Source organism: Pan troglodytes, chromosome Y (assembly GCF_028858775.2).
Source record: "Pan troglodytes isolate AG18354 chromosome Y, NHGRI_mPanTro3-v2.0_pri, whole genome shotgun sequence".
Classification (NCBI taxonomy): domain Eukaryota; kingdom Metazoa; phylum Chordata; class Mammalia; order Primates; family Hominidae; genus Pan; species Pan troglodytes.
The window spans coordinates 28,235,498-28,253,756 of NC_072422.2; the positions used below are offsets into that span (position 1 = coordinate 28,235,498).

Below are 18,259 nucleotides of genomic sequence, written 5' to 3' on the forward strand. Positions count from 1 at the left end.
AGTATGTGATGTTCCCCTCCCTGTGTCCATTTGTTCTCATTGTTCAACTACCATTTATGAGTGAGAACATGTGGTGTTTGGTTTTCTCTTCTTGTGTTAGCTTGCCGAGAATGATGAAAACCTTTAAAATTTATGGTAAGTCTGAGGAACTGTCAGAGCCAAAAGGAGCCTAAAAGAAAGACATGAGAAGTAATAATGCTATATTCAGGATGGGATCCAAAACAAACAAAAAAATTAGGTAAAAACTCTGGAAATCTGAATAAAGAATGAACATTACTTAATGCTAATTCATCAATATTGCATAATAAACTTTAACAACACATGTACCAGATTAATATAAGATGTTATCAATAGGGGATTATGTATAGACACACTGTGGTATCTTTGAAATAATCTTGCAAAGCTAGAACTGTCAATAAAAAATAAAGTTTACTTTGAAAAAATGAAGATAATGATTAAAAATGATGAAAAACATCGACTAATATGTCTTAAAAAGCTTAGTTAAATTCTGAGCAGAAAAAGTACAAGGAGATCAGAAAATGGTGGAATAGAAGGTCCTCTGTTCACACACCCCATAGCAGCAATAACTTGGCAATGATTCACAAGTGAAAGTGGCTTTGTGGGAGCTTTGAATTACAGGTAGAAGACAGCAAAACTCTGAGACTAAGAACTGTTTTGCAAAAGCAGGCCCGTGCCCATGTGGCAGTTTTGCCAACAAGGTCCCCAGCTATAGTCCTATCACCCTGTAGCCTCAGTCATAACAACACTGAATAGCAACGATCCAGACACTATACCAAGGGACACAGATGCCACACCATGCCTTGGGTAACGGACTGAGAACCCCAGTCCCACAGAGACTCTGAAACTGCCCTGTAACTTGGCTACACAGACCTTATTAGCCTCAGGCCAGGAGAGCATTTTGCCTAATCAGTGGTTTCCTAGTTAGGCAAAACTCTCATCCAGTATGTGCCCCTGAGGTAGGCCTACTAACCTGTCAAATTGCATATTTTAAAGCAGTACTGTAATGCAGCTCCAGCTACCAGCCATACTGACCAAAATCCTAAAAGCCATCCTGTCTAAAAACCATTAGAAATACCTGCCTCAGACCCTAGTAATAGGTGTCCCAACCACAGACTCCACTATATACCCAGCAGCAGCCACCTGACCTGGCTCCTACCCCACTCAGTGATCCCAGAGGCTATCCCAACAGCCCAGGGTACAGAGAGGAGGTCTGTAAAGACTAGAAGAGGTGTTTGCTCTTTGAACACACATACAGCCAAAATGACACCAGCAAAACCAATTAATAAAGCTCCAGTGACCAAGCACAAAGAAGTAAACTACATGGAAAATAATTTGAAATAATCATCTTTAAGAAGCTGAATGAGATGAAACATAAGATAGGTAAGTAAAAGAAATCAAGAAAACAATGAATGAATAAAATGAGAGCTTTAAAGAAATAGAAACCATTAAAAAAAAATCCTAGAACTGAATGAAGAACACAATAACAAAATAGAACATTAACAGCCTCAATAGCTGACGCAAATATGAAGAATCAGCAGGCTAGTATACAACAAGGTCATTTGAAATTAGCTGGTAGCTGTTTCAAGCTGGTGTCTGGAAATAAAAATGAAATTAGCCAGTTAGATGAATTAAAAAAAAGAAAGAAGTAAAAGTAAAGAGCGCATACAGGACCTACAGGATGCCATCAGAAAAACAAATATACATTTTTTGGACAGAAATATATACAATTTCCCAAGGAGGAAAAAAAAAGGCTGAAATTGAGGGAAGTCAACAAAATAGTAGAATAGAAGTTCTCTGCTCATATCAATTAACTCAAATAATCAAATACCTAAACGTAAAAGCTATAATTATAAAACACTAAAAGGAAAATAGTGATAAACCTGTATGACCTTGGATTGGTAATGGATACATTTAAACTAGTCAGTTGGCAGTAAAGGCAGAAGCAACAAAACAACATTGTATTTATAGATTTTGACATTTTCACTAAACATACAGTCAAAATATTTTTTTCCATCATTTGTTGCATGGACACTTGCTTGTTTCTGCTTTTTGGCTTTTATGTATAACGCTGCAGTGATCATCTGTATCCTTGCTTCTGTTTGAACATGTAGTTTTATTTTCTTTTATTATATACCTACGAGTGGAATTGTTTAACAAGATAGTAACTTTGTGAAAAGCTGCTAGGTTGTTTCCTAGAGTAGTTGCACCATTTTACATTCCCACGTCAACATTTAAAGATCTGTTTCTCTATATCCTAGCCAACACTTGCTGTCTTTTAAAAAATTTTTATAATCCTAGAAAATATGAAGTGGTCTGCAGTTTCGATTCTCATTGTCCTCATGACTAATGTTTGAACAGCTTTTTGTTTATTGGCCATTTGTAAATGTTTATTTTTGGACAAATGTCTATTCTGATTATTTTTCTTCTGTTATTTCTTGAGTTGCAAGAGTTTTAAAATATATATGTCTGGTTATTTGATCCTTACATGATTTGCAGATGTTTTCTTATTCTTTTGAGTTGTCTTTTCAGTTTTGATAGCATTCTTTGAAGCACCATAGATTTAAGTTTTGATGGATTCCATCAAAATTCGTCCAGAATATACAAATATATAGAAACAGAAATGAAATTAATGACTGCTTAGTGCCACGTTAATGGAGGGAAACAGAAGGGTATAGTGTTTTATTTTAATATCATGAAAATGTTTCAAAATTAATTGTTGTGATGGTTCGACAACTCTATGAATACATTAACAATTACTGAATTGTACACTTTAAATGAGTGAATTCTAAGCTATATATGTATTATACGTCCATAATGTTTTACTAAAAAATAATAAATCAAAATAAATGCTTATCAATATATGTTTTGGAACTAAGTAGATTTCATTTTTAATTACATTTCTTTCCCACTCAAGTAATTCATGAAAGCCAGAAATAATTTTATTTATATTAGGAATCAACACATGGCCTTTCAAAGTCTGTGACTAAAACAGGACTTTCCCTTTATCCACATTGTACTATCTATGGCTAATCCTCATAGCAGTTACAACTAACAGTAGTATCATACATCCTATGACAAGATAAATGTATTTTGAGTATGATCTGCCATAAAGGAAATAAAAACTGGCATTGAAAATTTGTACCAACCTTCCAGTAGTCAGCCTGTAAACTGTAATATCTCTGATATGCAGATAATGCTGGAAAAGAAAAAATAATTATTAGCCAAATCATATCCCATTTAAAAATCCACTGTAAGACATTAAATTGATATTTTAATATAAGCTGCCAAACATGCCCATCTGTTAACAAACAATAAAAATCAAATAACCTAAATTTTATGGCTTACTAATTTAATCAGGTATATAAAACCATGATCGAATCTCACCCATGCACTCAAACCAACATAGTATCTTAGCAATTACTTGAATCAATTTGACCTCCTTCAGGAACCAAAAGTAATGGCAATCTTCTAGAGGTATTCCCTACTATGATAAAGTTTTCTAATTTTTCTTAACATGCAATTCACTTTCTAGAAAGATAAAAATTCAGTCACCTAAGGCACAAAATAACTTTGTGATGCTTCCCTTTACACAATCAGTAGACTACTATTACCTATAGTTTAATTCCAAGTTAGGATGCCTTATGCCCTAAAACCTATCTAAAAGCAAAAAGAGTACTCAAATCATATAAAGTAGTTGTTCCTGACAGCCTAAAAAAAGGCACATAAAATAAAACCACAAAATAAAAACGTAAAAAAGAAGTCGTATAAGCACATTAGAATTAGTGGAAACATTAACAATGACAAAACTAGGAAAACTCATCACTTTATCCAATCAACTCAGAATCTCTGAAAAACAGCTAAGCAATGATTATATTCCTGGGGATAAGCTTTCAGGATAAATTATAGCACTGAATATCACCCAAAGTCAAAAATAAATTGAAAAAAATGAAAAAGAAAAAATTAACTGAAAATAGCAGAATGCCAAAAGTGGCAGATTGAACATATTGTTATATGCGGAGGATTCTGTCTTGAACAATCATTTTTAGAAATTTCAGAGATTTTTACAATAAAAATGTAAACGTTAGCTGAAATGCTTCCACTGAATTTAGCTACAAAAAGTTAAGGTGTGGGGGTAAGCCTATTGAGGAAATCTTGCTTTTATCAAACAATCATAAAAATGACAAGACAGAATTTTAAAAGAACCAAATTTAATGCTCAACAGACAGTAGCATATATAAGAATCATCTCACAATATAGGCTACATTTCTATAACTAAAATATTTACTTTCAAAACGAAACAGTGTAAAGGAGTGACATCCAAAAAAGTAGCCTGAAAAGATCCATAGACACTTTCTCAAGAAAAGCAGCCTTAAAGTCTCTCTATAGCTGTCTTAAGGGCACTATTCAAATGGAGAAAATTTTACTAAGAAAATAAACTAAGTTCTCAGCAAAAAACAGTGAAAATCTATCGTATTGTAGCCTGAACTAATTCTTTCTCACACCATTCCTACTGTACCCCAGCTCAGTAAGATAGGACCACTAGACCCACCAAAATGAAGTGTTCTCTCTTGCACAAGCTCCTGTTTTAGGGCTAGGCTAACACCTCAACAGATGTAGGCTACCAACATTTCCCCTACTCAGCTCAGTATTGCAGAAACTATATTAAAAACAAGTATGGCCAGGCGCAGTTGCTCACGCCTGTAATCCCAACACTTCAGGGGGCTGAGGCAGGTGGATCACGAGGTCAGAAGATGGAGACCATCCTGACTAACACAGTGACACCCCAACTCTGCTAAAAATGCAAAAACTTAGCCGGGCGTGGTGGCACGTGCCTGTACTCCCAGCTACTCGGGACACTGAGGCAGGAGAATCACTTGAACCTGGGAGGCCAACACTGCAGTGAGCCAAGTTCGTGCCACTGCACTTCAGCCTGGATGACAAAGCGAGACTGTGTCTGAAAAAAAAAAAAAAAAAGGGCAAATGACAAGACGAGAGGCTGCTTTGCTCTCCCATGCCCAGAATGGCTAACTGAAAACTCTAATCCAGTTGCAACAGACCACGAAAGTACTGATGCCCAACAGCCCTTGACCCAAATAACTCTAGGTAGACTCCATGTAAGAGAGGCAAGCAGACTAAAGACTATAGCTCCTGCCCAGTACCTGCTCCTAAAACACAGGGATCATTTCAAGAATAGTGGCCATTATCTCAGGCTCCAGCCCTTGAAGAGCAAAGGTTCAACTCTAGTGGAAAAAATAGTCTTAAGATCATGGAATGCAGTAATTGCTCTTCTAGTGTGAATTTATACAGAAAGCATTTGGGGTTGTTCAAACCCATGGAAAACATGTAGATTTTTACAGTTAAGTGTCTAGTAGCTCCAAAATAGCAAGTATCTAAACTGCAGACTGGCTAGAAGTTTTACAGAGAGAAACGGAGAGAAAGAATCTCCTAGGTTAGTAAAGTCCTGGAAGATAGACCTCAAAAAGTGTTGCGCAAATGAGTAATGCGGGATACCGTTCAGCATAAACACTACAAGTAACAACTGTCAGAAAAAAAAGAACAGAAAAAGGAACAGAAAGCCTGAGGAATACCATAGTGGTAAATTCCCACCAATTTACAGGTTATCTTTTTTCCTTTCATCCTACATTTGAAACTGAAGAAGCCACCATTCCAGAAGCATCAAAAAGAATGAAGGAGGGCAGGGTGGTACTAATCTCCCTAATCAAAGGAAAAAGACAACCCAGCAGGACAGAAAACTTAGAACGGGATCTGTCTACTGTAAACAGTACAGAAAAAAAGTTCCCTAAAACCACCTACTCTACACAAAGGCCAAGTAGAAAGCACAGACATCTATCATATATCAGGCTACCTATTGCGTTAATGTGAGAGGAAGCCAAGTAGGGAGCAAGAAAAGAAGTTATCTGATGGCTGGTTGTGAGGCTTACATGTCCTCCGATGAAGGTAGCCTAGATTTCACGCTCACGTGGCAGAAACAAGCTGTCTGCACGTTAGTGGAGTCAGAGCACCCCAGTGGAAGTCAGGATTTTAACCACTGGCCAGTAATAAGGAAGACTGGAATAATAATGGAAACCATGTGGGAAGCCAAAATTCTCATTTCAGTTCAACATTAGCAAAAAGCCTAACTCAGTAATCTGAACTTTAACATTCACCTAGCAGTAAGAGACAGCAATACCGTTTACTGTAGATTAACGTAAGATCCACCAGCCAGGTGCAGTGGCTCATACCTGTAATCCCGGTACTTTTGGGGGCCGAGGTGGGTGGATCACTTAAGGTCAGGGGTTCCAGACCAGCCTGGCCTATTAGCATAGGGAAACCCCATCTCTACTAAAACTACAAAAATTAGCGAGGTATGGTGGCACATACCTGTAGTTTCAGCTACTTGAGAGGCTGAGGCACGAGAATCACTTGAACCCATGAGGCGGACGCTGCAGTGAGCTGAAATAGCACTACTGCTGGGCAACGGAGTGAGACTCTGTCTGATAGCGTTAACATAAAAACTTCCAAGATCCAGTCAAAAATCATTCACCATATCAAAAAAAAGAAGTATATCACAATGAATGAAAAAGATGGGAGAAATGTTTGAATATATGATAAAAAATTTTAAACTGGAATAAAAGTGCTTCAAAGAACAAGGAAAAAAGGAAAAATTGAAAGTCACAGTAAAGAAACAGAAGCTATAAAAGGCAAACCAATGTAAACTTTAGAACTTATAAATGAAATACTCAAAATAAAGAGCTCAGCTCATAGCCTCAGTGGCACAATGCACACAGAAACATTATTAAACATCATTAAACAATACAGAAAGATAAAAAACTATTCAATCCAAACTAACAAGAAAAAAAAAACTAAGGCAAGAGAAAGAATGGAGGCTCAGGGATTAGTAGGTTATTAACCAGAGATCTAAGTGTCATCACACTCCACAAGGAATGAAGAAAGAACCAGAAGTAAACGTACTTAAAGATACGTATGAAATTTATCCAAATGTGAGTGAAAAAGAGATGTGGATGCTAGCCACAACAAAGCCCCTACATCCTTCAAGGGTCCTCAGACTAACGGGACTTCCTGGAGATCAAGCAAAGGCATTGCTCCAGAGAGAGAGGTCACTTTCGGACCAATGCACTGCTAGAGCACTAAGCAACGGCAAGTAGCTAAAACAATTGTGAAGAGCAATAAACTCCGATGACTCACACTTCCCAGTATCAAAACTTCCTACAAAGCTATTATAATCAAAACAGTATGTTAGTATAGCTAACATAAGGATAGAAATAGAGACCAATGATAGAATAGAGCTGAGAACCTGAAAATAATCTTTACATATATGATCAATTGATTTTTTCACAGAATGCCTAGTTCACTCTTGAAAGGGCAGTTCAATTTTCTCAAGCAAAAGAATGAGGCTGGTCCCCCAACTCACATAATATACTAAATGTAATTAATTCTTTATTAAATATAAGAAGTAAAACCAAAGAAATCTGAAAGAAAATATAAAGATTCTTCATGTTCATGAACACAGCAACAGAGAGGACACCAAAAGCATGAGCAACTAAAGATGAACTGAACTTGATCTAAATTAGAAACTTCTGTGCAAAGCACATTGTTAAGAAAATGAAACAAAAACCTATACGATGGGGGAAAATATTTGCAAATCATATGTTTAATCAAACTTTATTTTCGAGAATATACAAAAAACTCCTAGAACTCAGTAACAAAAAGACAAGTAGCTCAACTAAAAAAATACATAAAGAATCTGAACAGATATTTCTCCAAAGATACATAAATGGCCTATGAGCACCTGAAAAGATACTCAACATTTTTAGTCATTAGGGAAATAATGCAAATCAAAACCTCTATGAGACTATCACTTCACACTGTAATAGTTACAATGGGAGGTGTGGGGAAATAGTAAAAAACAGGTGTTGGCAAAAAACTGGAAGTCTCCTCCTTCAATGGCAAGATAGTAATAATGGGTACAGCATCTGTGGAAAACAGGTTTTCTTAAAAAAATTACTGCTTTTTCAGTAATAAAAATAGCAATTTCACTCCCAGCTAACTTGTCAAAACAACTGAACGCCGGGTGCAGTGGCTCATGCCTGTAATCCCAACAGTTTGGGAGGCCGAGGCGGCTGGATCACCTGAGGTCAGGAGTTCGAGACCAGCCTGGCCAACATGGCGAAACCCTGTCTCTACCAAAAAAAAAAAAAAAAAAAAAAAAAAGAAAAGAAAAATAAAATAAAAAAAGGCAAAAATTGGCTGGGTGTGCTGGCACGTGCCCGTAATCCCAGCTACTCAGGAGGCTGAGGCAAGAGAATTGCTTGAACCTGGGAGGCAAAGGCTGCTGTGAGCCAAGATCACGTCACTGAACTCCAGCCTAGGTAACAACTACAACAACAACAAAAAACAACTAAAAGTGGGACTCAAACAGATGTCTGTATACTAATTTTCATAGCATATTCCCAACAGCCAAAAGATAGGAAAAAAAACCAAAGCATTCATCCAAGATGAACAGTAAACTGTGGTATACACATACAATAAAATATTATTCAGTAATAAAAAGGAACATAGTAGTAATACATGCTGCAATATAAATGAACCCTGAAAACATTTTGCTGAGTAAAAACAGCTGACATATACAATATGATATCATTTATATATCAATAACAGGCAATCCACAGAGACAGAAGATAGGCTAGTGACTGCAAGGACCTAACTGAAGAAAGGAAGAAAGAGGAGTGACCACTAAAATAACATTTCAATGAAAGAAATATACACATTGTAAACTCGTTAAAGAAAATAAACAGGCGGAGCATGGTGGTTAACGCCTACAATCCTAGCACTTACGGAGGCCAAGGTGGACAGATCACCTGAGACCAGGAGTTCGAGACTGGCCTAGACAACATGGCAAAACCCTGTCTCTACTAAAAATGCAAAATTAGCCAGGCATGGTGGTAGGTACCTATAATCTCAGCTACTCAAGAGGCTGAGGCAGGACAATCACCCGAACCCAAGTGGCCGAGGTTGCAGTGAGTCAGATCACACCACTTCATTCCAGCCTGGGCGTCAAAAGCAACACTGTCTCAGGAAAAAAAAAAAAAAAAAAAAAAGCCTTAAAAACAAATGAAATTCTAATACATATTATATGAATGACTAAATTAAACACATGCCAGGTAAAAGAATCCAGACACAAAAGGAACAATAATGCATTATTCCACTTATAACTTACCAAGGGAAGATACGTTCATACAGATCAAGGTGTAATGTAGGCAAACAAAGGCTGAGTGTGGTGAATAGGAATTTATAGCTGAATGGCTACAGAGTTTTGTTGGTATGATTAAAAAAAAGTTTTCGAAGAGTGGTGATGGCTATGAGGTACTTACTGCTAAAGAAATTTAACACTTAAAAGTTATTTAAATGGCAAATTGTGTTATATATATTTTAACACAAAACTTTAAAAAAAATGAAAAATGATTTTTTCTGGAATAAGTAAAGATCTCTCCCTGGAAGAGATGGGAAAATTCAAAGATCAGAAAGACTATCCATAATCACAGACTATCATGTGCTAAAGCATATGAACAATAAAATTTCAGAGTAAGGGTAAGAATAACAGATTTTCTAAATTATCACCAAAACATTTCCAACACGAAGGACATGAGATGCTGATTCACAAGGACACATAACAGATTAAAATAGGCCTATTCTAAAACATATCAATTTGAAACTTTGGAAAAATAGGTCTATATTCCCAGTTTTTAGAAAATTAGTATTTTCCTAAGTCTTCAACATCCCCACAGCCTGTGACCATCTAACCCAAATGACCAGGTCCATCAATAGGATAAGGATAGTCCCTGCCAAGTTGACCTTCTTGCCTTTCCCTGATTATGATCTAGAAAAATCCAAAGACATCAGTAAAATTCTCTCTAGTCTTTTGCTTGAGTATTCTGTCCTGACCCCTAATAGAGGAGTTCCACTGTCTATGGTTCCACTTTCTCTCAGCTCCTGATGTGCTGGGTGAGGCCATTCTCTGGGAGTTCCACCTAGATAACCCCTTGTGTGGGGTGCCAGGCCTCCTTCTTCTAGAACCTGTGAGTATAACAAATCCTTTAATCTCATTTGCCTCATCAAGTATAATCTCCACAGCCATATTGGAATGAGCCTTAGTGACCCCAAAAAGACCACTTACTCCTCTATTTACAACATAAGGACAAAGACTTCCAGGGGTAAGGCACTAAGCAACAGGTCACATGAAAAGAATTGTTATTAAGGAGCTTCAGACTCCATACCAGCAATTCTAGGACCAAGAAAATGGAAAACTACTTCCAAAATTATATTTTTTAAAAGCTATTTCCATCCTAGATTTAAATATTTATATTATTAATTTACAGTTGCAAGGGTAAAAGAAAGATACTTCACACAAACATATATGTGAAGTCTCAAAACAACATTATCTCTAATGAATCTTTCCTTAAGAAGCTACTAAAGCATGTGCTCATCTAGAAAATACTATACACTGGCTGGGCATGGAGGCTCACACCTATAATCCCAGCACTCTGAGAACAAGGCAGGTATGGATTACTCGAGTTCAAGAGTTCAAAGCCAGCCTCAGGTAATGAAACTGTTTCTTGAAAAAAAACACAAAAATTAGCCAGCCATGGTGACTTGCACCTGTAGTTCCAGCTACCTGGGCAGCTGAGGTGGAAAAATAGCTTCAGCCACAAAGATGGAGGTTGCAGTGAGTCAACACTGAGCCAGTGCACCCCCACCTGGACGACAGAGCAAGAATCTGTCTCTAAAAATAATGAAAAACAATTATATACCAACAAAAAAGATATGTGATAAAGAAAACAGCAGTACCAGAACAAAGAAAAAAGGTTCAAAAATGGCATCTATGTCCCAGATAGAATTTAGGAATACCATGACTCAGGACATACGCATACTGATGTCTACCAACATCTGCTGTTCCTGTATTTCTTTATCTGAAAAATGTCCAGTTAAACTTGGTTTTGATTATTATATGTGCAAACCTATTTTTTTAAACCACCTCTACTATCCTTTTCACACACTATAAACTAGATGACTAGAAGGCCATCTCACTCCCCTTAGAAGTGTTCTAACACGACCATCATTTGAATTGTCCACTCTCTCCCTCATCTTATTTCCTCACAAATTTCTAGTACCTGGAACATATAAGAGCCTAGTCACAAACACTAATTGTAAGAAGTATGTTGTCCTAAAGTCTGTTTCTAAAAATCAGTTTTATTTATGCTGGGGTATTCAGTTTTTCAAAACTAAACAATATCCAATTATTTATAAGTTGTTGAAGAAAACAACAAAATTTCAAGGAATCTATGAAATCTACTCCTAGAACTAGCATGAATTTAGTAAGCTCTTATGATACAAAGTCAATTTTAAAACTCAACTATTATTTCTTATATAGTACTAACAATAAACAACTATATATAAAAATTTAGCACCAAAATTTTAAATATTTAGATCTTAGTATAAGAATATATTTAATAAGACATGCAGGATCTGTATGTTGAAACTGTCAAAACAAGAAATTAAAGCACAAAACAATTGAAAAGTTATTTCATTTACATGAATTAAAAGAATTACTATAGATAAGATGAACATCCTTCCTAAAATAATTAATAAACTCAACAAAATCCAAATGAACCCCCAAGAACTGGCTTGTCTATACCTGTAAAAAAGTACTCGCTTGAGTGCAGGCTATTGATAGTGACTTTCTTCCAGACAATATGATATGCAAAGAAGCAAAAAGAGTAACTTCACAGTGGAGAAACCTAACAAACATGCCTCAGCCAGTGAATAACATTAACATTGCTAAGTCATGTTGACAGTATATGTCTCTGATATGATGTGATAAAAATGCACTTTATTTTTGTAATTTCCCCCTAAAAAAATGATAATCCTAGTTTAATCATGAGAAATACAACACATGATCCCTGTTCAGGGACATGCTACAAAATACCTGACCAATACTCCTGAAAACTACTAACATCATCAAAAATAAGGAAAGCCTGAGAAAGTGGCAACAGACAAGAAGATCATAAGGAGACATGACAACTAAATGAAATGAGCTATCCTAGTCGGAACTCTGAAAGAGAAAAAGGACAATAGGGAAAAACTCTTAAAAAGAATTTGAATAGAGACTTTAGTTAATGTATCAATACTGCTTCATACTGTGACAGATCTATCATCCTAGTGGAAGAGGCTAAGAGGGAAATGGAGTATACATAGAAACTCTCTAATAACTTGTAAAATGTAGTATACACTTGACCATGTCTATAAAAAGTAAAAACATTATTGGACATTTAGGTTGGTTCCAGGTCTTTGCTATTGTGAATAGTGCTGATATAAACATATGTGTGCATGTGTCTTTATAGCAGCATGATTTATAATCCTTTCGGTATATACCCAGTAATGGGATGGCTGGGTCAAATGGTATTTCTAGTTCTAGATCCCTGAGGAATCGCCACACTGACTTCCACAATGGTTGAACTAGTTTACAGTCCCATTAACAGTGTAAAAGTGCTCCTATTTCTCCACATCCTCTCTAGCACCTGTTGTTTCCTGACTTTTTAATGATCGCCATTCTAACTGGTGTGAGATGGTATCTCATTGTGGTTTTGATTTGCATTTCTCTGATGGCCAGTGATCATGAGCATTTTTTCATGCATTTTTTGGCTGCATAAATGTCTTCTTTTGAGAAGTGTCTGTTCATATCCTTTGCCCACTTTTTGATGGGGTTGTTTTTTTCTTGTAAATTTGTTTGAGTTCATTGTAGATTCTGGATATTAGCCCTTTGTCAGATGAGTAGTTTGCAAAAATTTTCTCCCATTCTGTAGGTGGCCTGTTCATTCTGATGGTAGTTTCTTTTGCTGTGCAGAAGCTCTTTAGTTTAAATGTCCAACAACGATAGACTGGATTAAGAAAATGTGGCACATACGCACCATGGAATACTATGCAGCCATAAAAAATGATGAGTTCATGTCCTTTGTAGGGACATGGATGAAGCTGGAAACCATCATTCTCAGCAAACTATCGCAAGGACAAAAAACCAAACACCGCATATTCTCACTCATAGGTGGGAACTGAACCATGAGAACACATGGACACAGGAAGGGGAACATCACACTCTGGGGACTGTTGTGGGGTGGGGGTAGGGATAGCATTAGGAGATATACCTAATGCTAAATGACGAGTTAAGTGGTGCCATCAACATGGCACACGTATACATATGTAACAAACCTGCATGTTGTGCACATGTACCCTAAAACTTAAAGTATAATAATAATAAAATTTAAAAAAAAAGTAAAAACGTTATAATCATACTGTCAACCATTGTCCTAGATAAAGGCATTAGGAGAGTACTAGGTCAGCCTCCATTTGCAACCTATAAAGTTTAAAATTCATATTCAGAATTTATGAGGAATTTATTTACCTCTTATACATGTACACCTAATGTACTTAAGCTTACCTGTTATATTTTCAGCCATTTAAGCAAGTTCTCAAGAATCAGTCTATTACATCAGTCCCTGGGATCTTATCATTTAAAAAATCTTAACATTTTATGTCTTCTAAATAGGTTATTAAAATTAATGACTATTACCAATCTCCTTCATTATAGTTTCTCTGTCGAATTTACCTTATCCAAAGCATTGTCCTTATTTTTAATAGGTAAGTCAAGTACTGACCCATGGATAAAATTCCTAATCCTACTGTAACCAGACTTTTCTGAAGTCTTAAACACAGGATGGGGCAAGAGTGTGAGGATCATTTATTTTGATTTCTTTATACTACACAATGTCTGTTTCATAATAACTGCAGTAATCGTCTAATTGATTTTTCTCTTGGTAAACCAAAATTCACACACTCTTTATTATGTGCTTCTTGGGTCCTCAGTGGCTGAAGTTGTCCTTGTTCATCCCACTATGAAACCTTTTAATATTATTACAGGCAAGATCACTGTTTTCCTTTACCACTTACAAAAATGGTTTAACAACCATTTCAACATCAACCCCTTGATGAATACCCAAAACTTAAGTTTTATCAATCCTTGAACCCAATTTTAGTCTTAAACAGCCTTCTAATTATTTTTAATATTTGTTTTGTATTTAAATCTATTCATTTTAGTCTGTTATAAGCTTAAATCCCTAATTTCTTGTATTTAAATCTATTCATTTTAGTCTAAGCTTAAATCCCTAATTTCCTTAAAAGTATTCCTAAGTACCTGAAATTCACTGTTTCATTAAAGCCAGAGAACATAAAACTCATTTGTTAATCACAGATTAAATACACAAACATACTTCTTAAAGTATTAAAATGACTGCCAAGAACCAACAATATATTTATATAAAGAAAAAAATTCAAGAGCAAATAATGAAAGTTAACTATTAAAAAAACACTTCAGAGTTCTATAACCCCTACCATATTTTTATCTTTAACATAATAGAAATACAAGGAGAAAAAGAAGTGGAAAAGGTGCCATGTCATTTTTTCTTTAACCTCATGACCTTGCTTCACTTCTTTTAAATAAAAAAATGGGGTCAGGCACATTGGCTCACACCTGTAATCCCAACACTTCGGGAGGTCAGGATGGCAGACTGCTTGATCTCAGAAGTTCAAGACCAGTGTGGGCAATATGGCAAAACCCCATCTCCACAAAGAATACAAAAAATATCCTGGCATGGTGGCGCACGCCTGTAGCCCCAGCTACTCAGATGGCTGATGTGGGAGGACTGCTTGAGCTGGGGAAGCAGAGATAGCAGTTAGCCATTATTGTGCCACCACACTCCAGACTGGATGACAGAGCCAAACCTTGTCTCAAGAAGAAAAAAAAATAAGGGTGAGGGGTGTAAAGAGATGTTGGTCAAAGTAAGATAGCATAAGTTCAAGGGATCTACTATAAAACATAGTAACTATATTCATATTATATATCTTGAAAATTGCAGAGAGTAAATTTTAAATGTTCTTAACACCAAAATAAATAGAAATTTGTGAAGTAATGCAAATGTTAGTTTCTACAATGTACACATATTTCAAAATGAGATGTTGTACACGAGAAAGATACATAATTTTTATGTCATTTTACAAATAATTTTTTAAAGGGGAAATACAAACTTTACAAAAGGTCCTGACTACTGTATACATACTACAACAAAAAAATTTATGACAACTTCTCCCATTTTTATGAGTTTTAAGGATTTGTAAGAATTTTCTTAGAAATGAAAACAGAAGCAATTGTCAAAGAACAAAAAAGAAGGAAGGAAAGGAAGAAAGGGAAGGAGAGAAAGGAAAGAGAAGGAAAAGAAGGGAAATGAGGGAAGGAGGGTGGAAAGGAGGGAGGGAGCGAAAGAAGGAGGGGGAAGGACAGGGTGGGGGGCGCAGGAAGGAGAGTGGAAGAGAAATTAGTAATATAAACTACAATCCAATGGTACAAATAATACTAAGCAGTGATAGGAATGCAAGAACACAGTTACTCTCATACATACTGATATGCATATATAAATCAATAAAGCCTTTCAAGAGGACAATCTAGCATTAAGCATTCAAAAGTTCATTTAAAAACAAGAGTATTTGTGTGTGTGTATTCCTTGCTTCCATGATGCCAGTAATGGATATATAACAACAATTACTGGCACATAAAAATTTTCACTAGGCTTGTCAACAGTGATTATTTTAAAAGCATAAAAAGAAACAAAGAGACTAAAATGCTCAGTAAGAAAATGTTTTCTAGTTTTAGGAAGAGTCTCACTCTGTTGCCCAAGCTGGAGGGCAGTGGCGCCATCTCAGCTCACCTCCACCTCCTGGGTTCAAGAGATTCTCCTGTCTCAATGGGTTCAAGAGATTCTCTTGTCTCAGTCCCGGAGAAGCTGGGATTACAGGTGTGCGCCACCACACCCTGCTAGTTTTTGTTATTTTTAGTAGAGACGAGGTTTACCATATTGGCCAGGCTGGTCTCGAACTCCCGACCTCAGGTGATCTGCCTAACTTGGCCTCCCGAAGTGCTGGAATTACAGGCATGAGCCACCATGCCCAGCCGAGAAAATGTTTAACTTAAGTAATGGAATAAGGGGTTACAAATGTTTTAAAATTGTAAATGCAGCCTATAAATTTGAGGTATTTTGGCACGATATTATTAGTATACTCTATTGACTTTAAGTTACAACTGGTATGCAGAGTAAAAAACACATTTTAAATTTTGAAATGTTTATATTGACACAATAGTCTATTAGGAGTTTTATCAAAAGATTTAACAGTTGTCTCTTGGTGGCAAACGTATTACTGAAGCCTTAGTAGAATTTTTCTTAAATACTGTGAGTCACCAAGCTCAATGCAGTAAATACAGATGTAAACAAAACACAAAGCAATAATTTATCTTTTTAGTTATCTGAACACTGGTTTTTTTGATGTTTCTTTTATTGAGGTGAAATCCACATAACATACAATTAGCAATTTTAGAGTGTACAATTCAGGGGCATCTAGTATATTCTCAATGTTGTGCAGCCACCACCACTCTCTATTTTCAAGTTTTTTTGTTACTCCAGAAGTACACACTATAATTCTCTGGCAATCATTAATCTACTCTGTCCCTAAGGATTTACCTATTCTGAATATTTTATATAAAATAAGTCAAAAAACATGGGATTCTGTGTCTGGCTCCTTTCACTTAGCATAATGTCTTTAAGGGACATGCAGGTTGTAGCAGGTATCAGTACTCCATTCCTTTTTATGGCTGAGTAATATTCCATTGTCTGTGTATACTACAGCTTGTTTACACAGTCATGGACATTTGAGTTGTTTCCACCTTTTGGCTACTTGAATCAAGTTGCTATGGGCATTCATGAACAAGTGTTTGTTTGAGTGGTTTGTTTTGTTTCAATTATTTAGGGGTGTATACCTCAGAGTAGCATTTCTGGTTCATTGGTAATTCTGTTAAGTTTTTGAGGATATATATACATATATATGTACATATTTTTATTATACTTTAAGTTCTGGGGTACATGTGCACAACGTGCAGGTTTGTTACATATGTATACATGTGCTATGTTGGTGTGCTGCACCCATTAACTCGTCATTTACATTAGGTATATCTCCTAATGCTATTCCTCCCCCCTCCCCCCAACCCCACAACAGGCCCTGGTGTGTAATGTTCCCTTTCCTGTGTCCAAGTGTTCTCATTGTTTAATTCCCACCTATGAGTGAGAACGCCCAGTGTTTGTTTTTTTGTCCCTCCAATAGTTTGCTGAAATGATAGTTTCCAGCTTCATCCATGTCCCTACAAAGGACATGAACTCATCCTTTTTTATGGCTGCATAGTATTCCACAGTGTATATGTGCCACATTTTCTTAATCTAGTCTATCATTGGTGGGCATTTGGGTTGGTTCCAAGTCTTTGCTATTGTGAATAGTGCCTCAATAATCTTACATATGCATGTGTCTTTACAACAGCATGATTTATAATCCTTTGGGCATATACCCAGTAATGGGATGGCTGGGTCAAATCCTATTTCTAGTTCCAGATCCTTGAGGAATCATCACACTGTCTTCCACAATGGTTGAACTAGTTTACAGTCCCACCAACAGTGTATAAGTTTTCCTATTTCTCCACATCCTCTCCAGCACCTGTTGACATTATTAAAATAACATTCTCATCAAGGTCATCAGGGTCTCAGAACTGGCTACATACAACCTCCAAGAAAGTTTTGTTCTTTCTTTCTTTTTTTTTTTTTTTTTTTTTTGAGACGGAGTCTCGCTCTTGTCGCCCAGGCTGGAGTGCAGTGGCGCGATCTCGGCTCACTGCAAGCTCCGCCTCCCGGGTTCATGCCATTCTCCTGCCTCAGCCTCCCGAGTAGCTGGGACTACAGGCGCCCGCCATCACGCCCGGCTAATTTTTTGTATTTTTAGTAGAGACGGGGTTTCACCGTGTTAGCCAGGATGGTCTCGATCTCCTGACCTCGTGATCCGCCCGCCTCGGCCTCCCAAAGTGCTGGGATTACAGGCGTGAGCCACCGCGCCCGGCCAGTTTTGTTCTTTCTGTTTTTGCAATGTGTTCTGCCACAAATTCATCAGTTCTCAAAGCTAACAGAACTTTTACTAGTTGCCCAATGCATCAATTCCATAGTTCTGAGAGCATGGGCATGAATGTCTGAAAACCTGAGGTATGATCACTAATCTGCTATTCTCTGAACTTCTCAATTGC

The 18,259-nt window shown here is 36.7% G+C and overlaps 1 protein-coding gene across 42 annotated transcripts in view; it reads right to left on the reverse strand.

Annotated features, from left to right (window-relative positions):
* UTY (ubiquitously transcribed tetratricopeptide repeat containing, Y-linked) overlaps positions 1 to 18,259 on the reverse strand; it is a 249,115-nt gene that overhangs the window by 213,796 nt on the left and 17,060 nt on the right. For all 42 annotated transcript variants that reach the window (XM_063804975.1, XM_063804974.1, XM_063804973.1 and 39 more), the window contains 1 exon segment: positions 3,168 to 3,217. In XM_063804975.1, coding sequence (XP_063661045.1) covers positions 3,168 to 3,217 — 50 coding nt within the window.